The sequence below is a fragment of the Bactrocera dorsalis genome, chromosome 3, assembly GCF_023373825.1.
Source record: "Bactrocera dorsalis isolate Fly_Bdor chromosome 3, ASM2337382v1, whole genome shotgun sequence".
In the NCBI taxonomy this organism is placed as follows: domain Eukaryota; kingdom Metazoa; phylum Arthropoda; class Insecta; order Diptera; family Tephritidae; genus Bactrocera; species Bactrocera dorsalis.
Window position 1 is genome coordinate 76,648,409 of NC_064305.1, and position 16,230 is coordinate 76,664,638.

Genomic DNA, 16,230 nt, shown 5'->3' on the forward strand with positions numbered 1-16,230 from the left:
TCAGCAGTCACATTTTGACATTTGCTGAGGACAGTTTGGAAAATTTATAGTGTGAAAAATTCTTGAATATTCGCAAGCTAAATAATAAAAAATATTTTCAGTAAGAAATAAAATAAGTCAATTGAAGTGTAAACAAATAAATGTTGAGGAAAATCAATAACCCTTGGAATAACAGCTAGAGAATAATAATTACAAGTTCAACAAAGAATATTGCAGACTGCGGAGAATTACATAATTTATTTAAATAACTTATAGAAATGCAAAAAGGAGTGGAATACAGGAGTATAAATGAAACTTTGAGAAATTTTTATTAAACACAAATTATTGACGATTTTGTGAATTTTTCCACGACTGAGTTAACGGGTCGATGAAATTTCATCATCAATACAGAGGCAGAGCCGAAGACAAAATACAGTCGTGAGCAAAGAAAACGATTCATAAAGGAGTTTTTCATTTCTATACTGAACTAAAAAGAATTGCAGCAATTACTTACTCCACGGGAAGATGTTTAGCAGTCATTTTACAAAAGAATTATCTATTACACTGAAAGGCGAAAACGGGAGCTTTTTAGTTAGTAAAAAAGACGAAACTAGTGCCAGAACTGAATCGAGCAGCTTAGCGGAGCAGTTACGCACAAAGAATAAGGAGTTCCTTTGATCAAATAAATATTAGAATACATATTCAAAATAGTATCTATTATATAGTTTGACACTAATAACAATTAAAAACTAAAAATTGCTGCGGGAACAGCACATTCGCCAAAGAGCTATGAAGTTTTGATATAAAAGTAAGAGATAACTCAATTTTAGAATTATTAAATTGAATGAATGGAAAAGAATTGATCTGCTGTACGTGTGAAAATTTTAGCACAGTTTAAAACTGTATTAAGAAACTTAGAAATATTAAAAAGCCAATAAGCAAACTACAAAAAGCACAAAGCGCTGCAGTTCAAGTAGTCGGTTATAAAAATAAAAGGATTAATATACACAGTTTGTATATAATACATATACGAGTGTCCAACCGGACGCAAAATCGACAAAATTGCCGACACCAACAGAAAAACATCAAAAATTTCGCCGAAGGAACAGGAAGATAAAAAGGACTCTGCAGAAATGGCTGCCATGAATACAAAGTCTACCAAATTTGGAGGGAAACTGAATTTGTCCTCTCATGTAAAATATGAGCATTTAGTAGCTGGCATTTCGGGTGGCGTAACGTCGACGCTAATATTGCATCCGTTAGACTTGATAAAAATTCGTTTTGCTGGTAAGTTTCTTTTTTTACAAACAATCCCAATATATAATATAGAATTATTTAAAAAACATTATTTTTCATCAATTTTTATATAAAAAGTATGCATATATAATTAATTTTTAACTTAGAAACAAATTTGTTATTTAAATTGTAATGAAAACGTTGCATTATGCCTTCATTTGACAAATACATACAGTCGGTAAATTTTTACTGGCTTGTTAAATATTAATCTTTTGTTGATAAAATATCTAAGAACGCGTGCTATAGTCATCATCCATTTTAGCGATTTGACTACGACGCAAAAAATTTAAAGTCAATTAATTCAAACCAATTAAAAATTGAATAATAATTATAGATGTCTAGGAACAACTTTATCTCTCTTTTGCCAATTATGTGTATATTATGCCGAGTACAATGTTCAAATGCTAATGTATGTACGTTTGTACGCCAATACGTTTCCTGAAGTAAAGGGTGATTTTTTAAGAGCTTGATAACTTTTTTTAAAAAAAAAACGCATAAAATTTGCAAAATCTCATCGGTTCTTTATTTGAAACGTTAGATTGGTTCATGACATTTACTTTTTGAAGATAATTTCATTTAAATGTTGACCGCGGCTGCGTCTTAGGTGGTCCATTCGGAAAGTCCAATTTTGGGCAACTTTTTCGAGCATTTCGGCCGGAATAGCCCGAATTTCTTCGGAAATGTTGTCTTCCAAAGCTGGAATAGTTGCTGGCTTATTTCTGTAGACTTTAGACTTGACGTAGCCCCACAAAAAATAGTCTAAAGGCGTTAAATCGCATGATCTTGGTGGCCAACTTACGGGTCCATTTCTTGAGATGAATTGTTGTCCGAAGTTTTCCCTCAAAATGGCCATAGAATCGCGAGCTGTGTGGCATGTAGCGCCATCTTGTTGAAACCACATGTCAACCAAGTTCAGTTCTTCCATTTTTGGCAACAAAAAGTTTGTTAGCATCGAACGATAGCGATCGCCATTCACCGTAACGTTGTGTCCAACAGCATCTTTGAAAAAAATACGGTCCAATGATTCCACCAGCGTACAAACCACACCAAAACAGTGCATTTTTCGGGATGCATGGGCAGTTCTTGAACGGCTTCTGGTTGCTCTTCACCCCAAATGCGGCAATTTTGCTTATTTACGTAGCCATTCAACCAGAAATGAGCCTCATCGCTGAACAAAATTTGTCCGAAAAAAAAAAAAAAACCGAACACTGATTTTGGTAATAAAATTCAATGATTTGCAAGCGTTGCTCGTTAGTAAGTCTATTCATGATGAAATGTCAAAGCATACTGAGCATCTTTCTCTTTGACACCATGTCTGAAATCCCACGTGATCTGTCAAATACTAATGCATGAAAATCCTAACCTCAAAAAAAATCACCCGTTAGTTAACTAATAGCTTGACTAAATAATCGCCCACAGCCAATGCTCGTTCGCACGAGTCTGGAACGTGATAACAGTTCATAGGAAAATGGAAATTTTTGCCAAGCCAAATAGTAAAATAAAATAAATAAAGCACTATAGAATGACAGAATTAATTTTATAAAGCAAACAAATTGCGAATACTCGCAACCAAAGCTACAGCAAACTTATTGCAGACATCATGGCAAATATTGTAGCGATATACATACATATGTATGTATTTAATTTCATACACGCGCGGAGGTATTTAGATTCATATTGTTTGGTAATGTATAGAATTCGCATTTAGCCGGCTTATGTATACATATGTACATATGTGCATACGTAAATATAACACATCAAGTGTACATGGTTTTTTCCGTTGACTTCACCATGGTCAGCTAGTTTCTCCGTATATTGTGAACTCATTATTGACAAGAAAATAAAATAAATTAATTTATAAAGTTAAATAAAATATTATAATGTGTGGGGCTGTAAAAGCCCTTATACCAGTGACTGTAAAATAAAGTTCTTGAATTTGTAGATACAAAATTCTAGAAGTAATCAACAATAAAAATTATGGCCTAAAATAAAATGAAAACAAAACGAAATTGCACACTGAACGGTAATGGGGGAATAACACTCGATTCAACTTGTTTTTGTTTAAATTGTTTATTACTAATTCATTGTTAAATGCTATTAACGCCCCGATTATTGATTTTACTTTAGTTTATATGCAGCAGAGACTTGTTGTCGACCAGAGTTGTTTACCGCTATTTCGCAACCATTTAAATGGTTATGAAAACGAATTTTATTTATTATTGTTACAAAAAGCTTGTGCCGATAATTATCCGCACATGCCAGCTGATGACACTGTCGCACCAATCTTTTTTCTAAATATGTGTTTTTCTTATTTTATAACTATTATTCATATTTTCTCGGAAACTGAAGGGTTCAGCTTATCGTTGAGTAAATTCTGTCGGTTGACGTCAATAGTTATTTGCACGCCTTTGTTTTTAAACGAAAAATTAGTTAACAGCACAATCGTGCGTCTTTAGTTATATGATATCAGTCTTACAGGTTTTAGTAAACATATTTGTTTTTAACTTTGGCGAATTGCGTTTAGAGCTGGCGATTGTAAAGTTATTAAGCTATTTACACATTTTACGCACTGTTTACATTATTTTCATTTGCTACAACCGCTTCCGTTTAGCATCTGTAAACAATAATATGTAATTCATTTCAACCGTCTGTGTCCAACCGTATTTACGCAAAGTGAAATGGAAAAATTTAATAAAAATTTTTCAAGCAAATAACCCTGAAGCCTAAGTTGTACAGCTTTATAACAATATGTGCTTAATGTATTAATATAGGAAGTAATTGCTGATTGGTTTCAATGGCACGTCAGACCGACGGTACTAATCCACATTATTTTTCCAACTAGTCTAGCTGTTTTTAGTTGTAATTGAAATTTGTTTTTGTATATTATTATTTACATTGATTATTTTGTATTAAGCGGACAGTAAACCAAATATTGTTGCCTGCATTTTTAATTATTAACTAAAAATCACTTGGATAAAAAATATTGTCATGCATATTTTAATACAATAGTCTAAAAATTTTTTTATATTTAATTTCGAAGTTTTTGAAATCGGATATCTGCTTAAGATATTCTTATTGGATATTTTTTTTATCTCAGCTCTCATATTTGCTAATCTAATCTATTAGAATGCCAAATAAACCATTTTGTATATGAAAAACATTCTTGTCTGTCAGCTGTTCAATAAATGAAAGATTACGACTCGTGTATTTCATACTTGCCATGGTGAAAAATGCCATAGATTGAGTAACGACATTCTTCTTGAGAAATCTCTAATAACGCGCTAGTTTCTTTGTGTGCACCATATGTACATACTTATATGCATACATATGTATGTACATATGCACTTAACAATTGATTTGTTATTGTGTTTTGTTTAGAGGCATCAAACAAAAGTTCATATATCGCTGGGGGGGACTATTGTTTCAGTAACGAAGTGTTCAGCTTTATTAAAGTAATAAAGAAATTCATTTGAACTGAAATTTCTCGAATCAAAAAATATTCCTCATAAAAATTTCAATTTATATTCTGTGAATTTCAGACTAATTTCTATATGTAGTGTGTGTATTATTTATACATATGTATGTACATTCAAACATCACGTGATTTCAACACTGCCATGATACCTGATGGCATTATGATTCATGATTATTCAAACAACAAACACAGACAATGCCAAAGCGATGGATATGGAAAAATAAAAAAGTTAAAAACTCGTATGACTACTAGAAACAAAAAAAACCCGCCCTATGTCTGCATTTACTCTCTAATATACCTATCTCCATCAATGTTTATTATTCGATATGTTCTTTGTAGTACTACGCTCCTGTCTATTTGAAATTTTTGCTTATTTTATACTCAGCCCTTTGCTGTGTGTGCTGAGTGATCGAGCATGCTATATTAGCGTGTTGCTAAGCGCTTTCAAGTGATTTTGCCCAGGGTTCGTAAACGTTTGCTTCGTTGCCTCGGTTTTTCCGTCGCACCCGTCAGCCCGTCACTTAGTACTGGCTATGAGCTGTTGAATTGGGTGAGTCATCTCATTTGACAGTGCAAAAGCAAAACTTCAAAATGCAACTGCCACAGCGAGCTGGAAACCTGAATATTGCTTTGTTTCGACTGTTTAGTTTTTTGTTTACACGGAAAATATTGATGCACGCACTCACTTCCTGACTGTTGCCCCATTGCAATGATTTTTTAGTCGGTTGTTAACTTGCATTGAACAATGTTGTCAACCTATTGACGTGTATTATAAACATTTTTTTATTTATGTTTTTTCTTGTATTGTTATGTGTTCATGTTTCCATCACTTTTACTATCTGCGTTTTTTCTTTATATTCGTAAGTTTTGTCGTGTATGCAGTCAATATAAAACAAAAGTAGTAAATTTTTGTTTAAGTTTTTTTTTAATTTCTCAATTGTTTTTGCGTTAATCATTTACTTGAAAAGACCTCCAAATGCAGTTTCTAAGTTTCGTATATGAGTCAACATGTGCGTTTAGGTATTGCATATGTATGAGTAATAAACGATGATTAGATACCAGTTTTTGTATTTTTATACCTTGAACAGGATTTATGAAGTTTGTAAAACATATGTACCTAGAAGGAAACGTGTAATGTTCTACAAAACATGTAAAGCGTGACATATCTCTCCGTCTGTGTATACACGTAAACTAATTTATCAGTTTTTGGAATATTGATCTGAATTTTCGTATACGGACTTTTCTTACCAAGAAGCTGCTTATTTTGCGGAATTGTCGATATCAGAACACCGTTTCTAACCGTCACCCTCTACGTAACCGAAACGGACCCGGATCTTTTATCCTGTTAACGTCTGTAAACCCGGCAGATTTCTGCCGCTATAACAACAACGTAGCTGGCATACAAACTGAACGCTCGGAGTCAAGTGCTTCCTTAGAAATGTTTTTATTTGTCGAGATATCCTTCCGAAATTTGGCTCGAAGTATTGTCCAATCCAAAGATACAATTAATCTTGGAGGAAATTGTTCAGATTGGATCACTATAGCTGCCTTACAAACTGATAGATGGCAGTCCAGTTCTTGTATGGAATTTTTTACTTTGTGAAGGGTATTATTGCTTCGGTGCAATCGAAGTTAACATTTTGTTTTTTTTTTTAATTGTTTTCTGCTTTTGAGCCTTCTACTTCTTTCTTATATTTTTTTTTTTTTGTAATTTTGAAAATGCACATCTAAAATTAAACTGGTTTTTCTGCACACATAGACTTGCTAGAATCTCTGAGCGAGTTGAGGTTGCCACAAGCCCAGCTCAAGGCCGCCAAATCACCTGTAAAACTTGTTACCAACTAAATGATTGTATTTTGCGCTAATGCGTGGAGCCAAAAAAGTTACAGTACTAATATTAATATTATTTTTTAACACAATATTGTAGTTCTCTATTACTTTAATTAAAAAATACAAGAAATATTCGTGTCAGCAGCGAAACTATTAACTACTTACGTAAGCAACTCGTAGAAGTGCGAATCAGCTAATGAGTTGTAATGTCTAAAAATAGCTATTTCGATGTGAAAACATCGTGTGCGTAAACGTGCCAGTGACGAGCCCCCTTTTTTGAGCACATGGCCATTTTTTAGCCAAATGCTGCGAAAACAACTAAGAAACTGCTATACAGACTGTACAGCGAAGTTCTGAAGTTGTTTTGCTCATCATACTGAATTGAGTTTTTATTACTTACTGTTATTGTATTTTTTAGCTTATAATTTTGTCAACACTTGAAGTTATTCTTTTTTGCCACGTACATTAACGGCCCGGTGATAACGAGAATATAATCTATTATAAATGTTTTCGCCAAAACTGCCATGGCTTATCTAATTGCTATCTAATGGCTCATGTCAAATATGAATGCTTGCATTTAGTAAATACAGCTATAGTGTTAAATATGCAAATATTTAAACATAAATATAGTAATGTATATATACATTTCCATCATATATCAATTATAATAGAAAAATAACAATTTCTAAGCAGCGAAAGTTTAGCACGTTGCTGTGTCTACAAATAACTAAATATAATATATACATTTATCATTATTCTGATAAGCGTTTTCATAAATATGAGTGATCTGTTCAGTCGTGCGATAACAGCTATTATTGCATTTTATTATTATTACTTTTGTTTTTTTTTACAGCTGAGGTGATGGGTATTTAGCATTAATAACTTGCTACTAAGCGATAGCAGGTTGGCTATTAAAAATATCTGATGTTTTTGTGCTAATTATATTTATATTTTGTTATTGTCCCATATTCGAATATTCGACAATGGGCCAAGGGTTACGGACGTGAGAATAACAAGCAAGAGGTATAAAATTTTTGTTTTGAATTTTTGCTTTTTAGGGCGACAACACATTCTGTAGATATTTACTTTTAATGAAAGTAAAGTAATTCGTAATGGCGTTTAAAGAAAAGTAATGCATTCTTGTAGCATTCTGTTTTTTTTACGAAAAATGTAAAATTTTTAACTTATTTAGTTTCTTTTTCCTTTAATTTAATTTAAAGTAATATATGTATGAAAATATTTTTCTCAAATTTCCTGTTTTGTCATTTACTATTTGAAAATAAGTAAGAAAAAACGTTGACTTCGGTCGAACGGAAGCTAGAATAACCTTCAAATAACCTAAAAAAGGTTTCCATTCAAAAACTTGCTTTCGGAACGACAACGATTTTTATCGGTCAGTACTGAATAATTTATTTGAAGATGGCAAGGTTGCCTTTGGACAATAATCTTTGCCAAATTTGGTATATTTGATCAAATGAAAAGTTTTCCATACTAAAATTTGATTTTCATTATTCAGTTTGTAGGGCAACTATATGCTATAGTTGTCCGATGTCGACGGTTCCGACAAATTGGCAGTTTTTTGAGGAGAAAATTGCGTATGCCAAATTTCAGATCTCGTAAACTGAAAAAGTAGTTCGCGTGTACACGGACAGGTGGATAGACGGACCAACGAACAGACAGTCAAGTCATGGTTAAATTGACTCAGCTCATTATGCTGATTATTTATACTGTATATTGTATATCCTTCCTGGCAAACTTAATACGAGTATACCCTGTTCGGGGTATAATAATGTTTGCACTTTCATCTAAATTTTAGGTTCTAAAACCACTTGATTTATTTCTTTATCTATACGTGTGTATGTGTACATACATATATTTTGTACTTTTGTTTTTTAAAGCGACTATCTGTAGCTAAGTGCGCAAGAGGGCTCGTCTGTGGTAACAAAAAATATATTTGACGTATGCAGTTATTTGTGATGTGATCAACACATACATATGTACATAGATATATGTTATAAAAATAGAAATAAAGTTATTTACTACATATCTACACAAATATGTATGTATGTATTTATGTTTGTTGTATATATTTCTTCAGTAAAATATATTTTTGCAAATATTTTTGTTATCGTTGTTGCTATGGGGTTGACAATTTTAAGAATTCTCCGGCATTTCTTGCTTTGACGGTAGACAAAGACATTTTCTCAGTGTTTATATTAGAAATTATTTATATTCACATATATAAAAACATATTTTGATTTGAAATTCAATTAATTCTAATATAAACACTGAGAAAATATCTTTATATATATATATACATATAGAAGAAGAAAAATAATATGCAGAAAATTAAATTTGTGCTACGAAATCATGCACCATAATTCTTTGAATAAATTTGACACAAATATCTTATATTATTTTGTTGAAAAGAACTAATTTTCATTAAAGAATTATTTTATTTCAAAAAAATATACTATATGCCAAGCAAGAAATAAATATTTGAATTCGTAATAATGCAATATTTTCTCAAAAGCAGACACAAGTTTAGCGTCAGCATGTAAATTCAAATACACTGACGTCAATGCCAACAAACCGTGCTCCCATTACCCGTTTGGTGTTAAATTATACAACACCTATACAAAATTAGCTAAATTTTATGTTTATTAAGTAGAAACTTTTTAGTATTAGAACATTAAAAAATTAAAAAAAAAATCAAAAAGTTGAACTACAAAAATGAATAAAACAAACAATTTGCTTTCTTCAATTTTACAGTGAATGATGGACGCACAACCACAGTACCACAATATAGCAGTCTGAGCAGCGCATTCTCAACCATCTTCCGACAGGAAGGCTTCCGCGGCCTATACAAGGGTGTCACACCAAATATCTGGGGTTCAGGTTCCTCATGGGGTCTCTATTTCATGTTGTAAGTATTTGTGTGCATGTAAACGCTTGAATATCAAATTAATTTATGCGTTTTTAACATTTTTTTTACAGTTACAACACAATTAAGACCTTCATTCAGGGCGGTAATACGACACAGCCATTGGGTCCGACATTGCATATGTTGGCCGCTGCCGAGTCTGGCGTGCTCACGCTGATTCTTACAAACCCCATTTGGGTGGTGAAGACCCGTTTGTGCTTACAATATGGCGCTGAGACTTCGAGCAAACACACTGAATATCGCGGTATGGTTGATGCGCTGGCGCAGATCTACCGCAAGGAGGGTGTACGTGGTTTGTACCGAGTAAGTTTGTTAAATGATAAATATTAATTTAAATATTAATTTTTTTCGTTTTTTTTTTTTTTGTAGGGCTTTGTACCCGGCATACTGGGCGTGTCTCATGGTGCTTTGCAATTCATGACCTATGAGGAGATGAAGAACTATTACAATACATACCGCAAATTGCCGATCGATACGAAATTGGTAAGTAAAGCAAAAATTTTAATATATAAAAAAGTAAATATAAAAAAAAATAATTAAAAAAATTAAAAAAAAATATAAAAACTTAAAAAAAGTAAAAAAAATATTAATCAAAATTTAAAAAATTAAAAAAATAAAATAAAAAAAAATTAGATTAATAATGGAAAAGCGTAAGCCACACTGTGATTATATTTTTTTGCAACAAAAAACCCCAAAAATACGCAATTTCAGCCTACACGCGCCTTACTTATTTTACCCATCCACATGTTTATACATATTGACAAGTTTGAATCTCAATTTGCATATCCTTCGCCTATATAAGCTACATAACTATAAGAGCCCATACAAGCATCACATGATTTGCTGATGGCCACACGCGCAATTTTCCGCTCTTCATTCTTAAAATGTGTGAATGAGTGTTTTTCTTTTGGCCATCATCCAAATAATACAATGTACAATATATGTATGTATGTATAGCGTGTGTTTGGCTTTGAAATATACTTGTATGTCGAGCGACTTTTTCGCAGAATTTTGTCTGTTTGCTTATTTGTTATCTTTATCACAAAAATGATAACACGGAGTCAATATGCCACAAGTATTCGAACGTTGCTCTTTTTTGTTGTTGATAATTACTTTTTGCCAAAAAACATGCTAATAAATTTTGCTTATAACGAATTTTTTATTGTTGTATCGAGCACAAGTGTTTCCTTTCCAAAGAGATTTAATTAAACAGTTACAGGTAATGGGGAACGATTACGGGTGTGGGGAGTGTGCGGTGGGCTTTTGTAATAATTTCATAAATTCGCAAAAAAAAGTTGACTTCGGTCGCGTTGATGCTATAATACTCTTAAAAAAGAATTTTTTTTTGATCGATCAGTTTGTATCAGCTATGTATATGTTATAGGCTGGATAGACGGCAGCGTTAACTGCATTAATCCAGATTAATTCAGGAATTAACTCCGTTGCGAACTCCCAATTAATCCTCAAAATTTTAAACAGTTAATTGCATTTTCGTTGGCAACATTGTTAAAAATTACCAATTTCAATCTATTGTGAATGAAAAACAAGAAACACTGACAGCTGTTTTTCAAATTAATATTACAGTGGTTTGATTTAAAAAAAATGCTATGGAAATTGTACCGTTGCCTTGTAAAATAATCCATGTTAAATTTCATGGAGTTATCTCTTCAAATAAAAAAAAAATCTTACAAGAACGTGGTTTTGATCGTTTAGTTTGTATGACGGATATTGACACTTCCCACAAATGAGCATCTTCTTAGTCAGAAACGGCCGTATGCAAAATTTCGAACCCATATCTCAAACTAAAGGACTAGTTCGCGTATATACAGACAGACAGGCAGACGGACATGGCTGCCATTGACGCTGATTGGTACGCTGATAATTTATATATACTTTATAGGGTCTCCGACTCCCCTAGGCATTACAAACTTAATATATCCTGTTGAGGGTATAAAAAGAAAATGGAAGTGAATTAAAGCGCAATTTTTAAAATACTTTTAATTTAATTTTAAAAAGTTAGAAGCATATTTTGTTATATTTTTTTAGAAATTAATTTAAAAATTTTTAACATTTTATAATTTCCATTTGTTTCACGCATATTTCCTCACAATTTGTTTTTGCAGGCCACATCGGAGTATTTGGCATTCGCTGCTATATCGAAGCTTATCGCCGCTGCCGCCACATATCCCTATCAGGTGATACGTGCACGCATGCAGGATCATCATCTTAATTACACAAGTTCATGGGATTGCATTAAGCAAACATGGAGGTACGAACGTATGCGTGGTTTTTATAAAGGCCTAGCACCATATTTAGTTCATGTCACGCCGAATATTTGTATGGTCATGCTTATTTGGGAAAAATTAACCAATTAAAGCTTAAAAAGTGTATAAATTAAGTGAAGTAAAGTAAGTTGAAGTGAAGAGAGTGAAAGAACGCAAGCAAGTTAGCGAATAGACGTGTAAGATTCGCGTGTGAAAGGATTTTCCATTAAGTAGATAAGAACTTTACTGAAACAAAACATAAGAAAAAACAACAACATATGCGCTAAAAAATTGAAAGATCGAATATTCAAAAAATTTTTCCACTATAGATATATATAAACTACTTGCAGCATTTTAATTAGAAATGTGTCTAAATATATTTGCTTAATACATATGTATATATATAGTATTGCTTACACTTATGAGAAAGAAAAAAAAAAACAAAAAAGAATGTGACGTCAGCTTATAAGTAGCTGTAAGAAACTAAAGATTTGCAATTTACTGGCGGCGGAGAAGCGCATAGTTTATTGACTTAACGGAAAACAAGCGTGCGAAAATACACCATGCAGTAAAATTGTTGGAAGTTCAATTAATAATAACACTTTTGCTTATTTCTAATGCATTTGGTTTAGAGCAAAAGTAAAAGCAACTGCTGCGTTTGAGAAATAATTTACTTTTTTGTTTGTAGTTGAGTTAAGGTTTTTGTATTATTATTATTTTTAATTACTTTTAATATAATGATTTTAATTTTTAATTTAAACATTTTTTTTTATTTTTAATTTTTTTTTGTAATTTTTTTTTTAATTTTTTTTGTAGTTTTTTTTTTATTTTTAAATTTTATTTTTTAAGTTTTTCTTTTACTCTCTCTCTCTCTCTTTCTCTCTACTTTTGTAACTGCTGTTTATTTGAAATAGTTTTAAGTTAAAGATTCCAATAGCTTGTAGAGAAACTTACTACTATATAGACATTAGTCCTTAAGTCTTCTCTTCATGTTGGCATACAAAAAAACAAATATCATAATTTATTCTTCTCATCACTGAAACCGCCAATCTGTACAACTTAATTAAGTCTAGACCATTTACTAATTTAATAAAATCGAAATAGTATATTTTAAAATTGTTTAAATTTAGAAAAATTATACAGCAACTATTTTTCTATTTTTCCTGTAAGATTAATCGAAAGCAAATGTATGTTGTCGGCAATTGTGATACAAATTTTATTGTTCGTATTCTTGCGTAGTTATGTATATGAAATGAATTGGCTTGTAGTTGTCGAATAATAACCGAAAAGAAAATGGAAATAAACGTGAAGCAACAGGTTTAGGATTTTTAAATATGTACATAAATATATTCCTTGGCAAAAAACAAAAAAAACTTCAGCCTTGAAATTTCGTATTTTCGTTTATAAGTTAATAGACATAACTTATGTAAATGTTGAAACTTATGGTCCGTAAGCGGCAGTATCATATTCTATACGTACATTTATATAAGCTATTGACTTTATCTATAACTTAAACGTAATATGCACAACGAGTTCTCAAAAAAAAAAGAAATTATAAAAAAAATATAACAAAATATGAAGTAAATAACTTGCACAATAAAAGTAAACAAGCCGAGTAACACTTTGAATGAGCTCAAAATCCACTTATTTAAGCTTAGCATAAGAAAAAAAATAAAAAAAAACATATGTTTATAGTATGTAAGTAATTAATTCATTTGGCAAAAAGATTCTTCATAACTTCTTATGTAAAGAAATATGTAATGCTCTATTACAAATGATGAAAAAAATGAAAATATTAAAAAAAAGCTTTTATGAAAGCATAATTATATCTGTCAAGATGCTAAACACATACTTGAAGCGTTCAAAAAAGGTTTTATTAACTTAAAGTACGAATAACGGGAGTTTTTCAACTTACTAGGTGCTCGTAGTTGGTGCCCATTCCTGCCGCGTTTATGACTGCGGTGAGTGTGCGTGTGTGATCGAACTTGTTTAGCGCCTTTAACATGCTTTTGGTCACATACCCAAGCTTGCCGTGCCTGTGGGCCTCTACCCACAAAAAAAAAAAACAAACCGTAAAAAAACTGTAAAATGAGTAAAATGTAAGCAGCTCACGAAAAAAGTAAGTAGTGTGCACGTGCTTCAATCTTAACCCATTCGCAACTGTGGTAAATTAATTGTAAACTTTTACATATACATATAAACCATTATAAAATGTAAGTCTTGAAACAGTTTTGCAGAATCTATTTGCTAATTGAATGAAAATTTAAAATACTACTACTTGCACGTTCGTTGGAGGTAAGCGTCTTTGTACACCATTTATTAATTAATCTTCGCATTTTATTTTCTTCTTTCGCCCCAAACTTATTGCAGATACGAAGGCGCAGTCGGTTTCTACAAGGGTATCCAGGCCAGTTTGACGCGGGTGCTGCCGGCGACGATGATAACGTTCGTTATATATGAGAATGTGTCGCACTATTTGTTACAAAGATCGAAGACCAAAACGTGAGGACGCCAAGAAGTCGTTCAACAAAGAGACTAAACCAAAAAATAATTAATTCCTTCGGTTTAAATAGCTTTATAACGCCTACATAATAAGTGTTTAGTAGTTATATTTTATTGTTACATAATATGAACTAATTAAGAAAGCTACTCTGTAATATTAATACGATATGCCATTTTTAGTTACGTTTTTCTTTTGTCTGCTTATAAATTTTATTATTTTCCGATTGGGTTCCGTTTTATGCGTGATTGCGTCACCGCAACCCTTTCTTCCTCTTTGCATGTGTAAGATAATACAACGCACGCTGAAATTGATTCGGTATCATTGTCTATCAAATATGCTATTTTCCTAACAACATCGGCGTTGGTCATACTCCAAAAAAAAATCCTATTCCAATTGCTAATTTTAAGTCCTTCTCATAAATTTTGTAATATCGACTTCACGTAAGTGTTAAATTTTATTTGTTAAATAAAGGCATCTACTTCCAAATGTGATACAACGAAAAAAAACCTATGTGTTCTGCTTAACTCTCGCTCTCTTTCAGCAAAAGTAAAGTCTTGTGTTGAGCAGTTGTTTACAGCTCTAGGCAGGTCGGCATAGCGTTAATCGAACAACGCTGCATACAAACACATAAATATATTTGTATGTATGTGTGATTGTAGGTTGCGTGAGGCTATGTTATTTGCTTGCGCCTAAAAGTATGTTATATTTATATTCTGCTAATGTCATAACGCCTAAATGTAGGCATCACTATCTCACTTGTCAGTTTTCTGAGTGATTTCGGAGTATTTAAATAATATTCTAAATCAATTTTAAATACATATTCAAATATCTATAACGGAACTGCATAAGAATTATTAAATTTCTTGTAGTATCTTCATACTAGGAAACTGCAAAATGTTACAGATATATTATTTTTGATGGAAATGGCGAAGTTTCCGAAATTAAAATACATGGAACTTCTAAATTAGATCTAAGGAAATTATTGGAGGCTTCGTCCCGATCATATATAAAGGTTCCATATTTTCATGTCTTCCCTGCTGGTTTACCACATATTTTGCCTGTCAAAAAATGACGGAAAGTATAGCAAAAAGGGGTCCATAATTTTTCCAATGGTAATCTGTTTTAAAACGTTTTAGGTCACGTGGTTTACGCTATATGGCATAAGAGAGATAAGTTTTCGTAATAAAAAGGCTTCTCAGATAGATTTATGCTATGACACAGTAACCGTCAGGAAGGTTTTGATATGTGTTTGATGATTTTGGCAGGGAATCTTCTAAGAATGCGCTGCTCCCTTACGCCCAAACTCTTAATTCGGAACTGTACTGTCAACAATTGCAACATCTGAAGTGAGCAATCGCTCCAATGTGGCCAATTTTGGTCATTAGGAGAGGATTTTCATTCGATCAAGACAACGTCAGGCCACATACATCGAAAGTGACTCGCCAAAAGCACCGGTTGGCTGCCATGTCCTTATGTATCTACCGTATATTGGATCTGACATCAAGTGATTGCTACTTGTACCTATCTATGGCGAATGATTTGGTGAAGGTGAAAAATACTGGCAGCACTGCCAGCGCGATTTCCAAGCATTGAACGTGTTACGGAAAACATTCTCCGGAATAGCCTTGAGAGTCGAGGTGCATACTGCTAGGATCCCCTCTGTCGTCTTAAGATACTTGCCTTTCAGCGGCCTTTTCAGGCAAGGAACCAAAAATAGTCTGGGGGCCATATCTGGACTGTAGGGCGGCTGCGGATGTGTTTGAATGCCGGCCTTGACATGTTGAGCTGTTAACAAGAAATGCGGTGTGAGCTGGGGCGCTATCATGGTGCAACTTCTAATCGGTTGCGATGTCTTGTCGTACCCAATTGACTCTTCTTTTGAGTCTCTTGAGAATTTTCACGTAAAACTTGGCGTTGACGGTTTGTCCAGGAGGAACAA

General features: G+C 32.6%; 1 protein-coding gene across 1 annotated transcript; it reads left to right on the forward strand.

The window, feature by feature from the left end:
• On the forward strand, window positions 1-14,659 carry LOC105229101 (mitochondrial folate transporter/carrier). Its single transcript, XM_011209184.4, has 6 exons — window positions 1-1,266; window positions 9,353-9,506; window positions 9,578-9,827; window positions 9,894-10,007; window positions 11,648-11,793; window positions 14,159-14,659. Exons 1-6 carry the CDS (start codon window positions 1,113-1,115, stop codon window positions 14,292-14,294), a joined length of 954 nt encoding a protein of 317 aa, XP_011207486.1. The 5' UTR covers window positions 1-1,112; the 3' UTR covers window positions 14,295-14,659.
• The last annotated feature ends 1,571 nt before the right edge of the window (window positions 14,660-16,230 follow it).

Bases quoted from the DNA above. Each gene is read 5' to 3' on its own strand.
- LOC105229101 (XM_011209184.4), top strand. From the start codon at position 1,113: ATGGCTGCCATGAATACAAAGTCTACCAAATTTGGAGGGAAACTGAAT. The intron at 1,267-9,352 runs GTAAGTTTCTTT...TCAATTTTACAG, and splicing joins GATAAAAATTCGTTTTGCTG to TGAATGATGGACGCACAACC. The intron at 10,008-11,647 runs GTAAGTAAAGCA...TTGTTTTTGCAG, and splicing joins TGCCGATCGATACGAAATTG to GCCACATCGGAGTATTTGGC.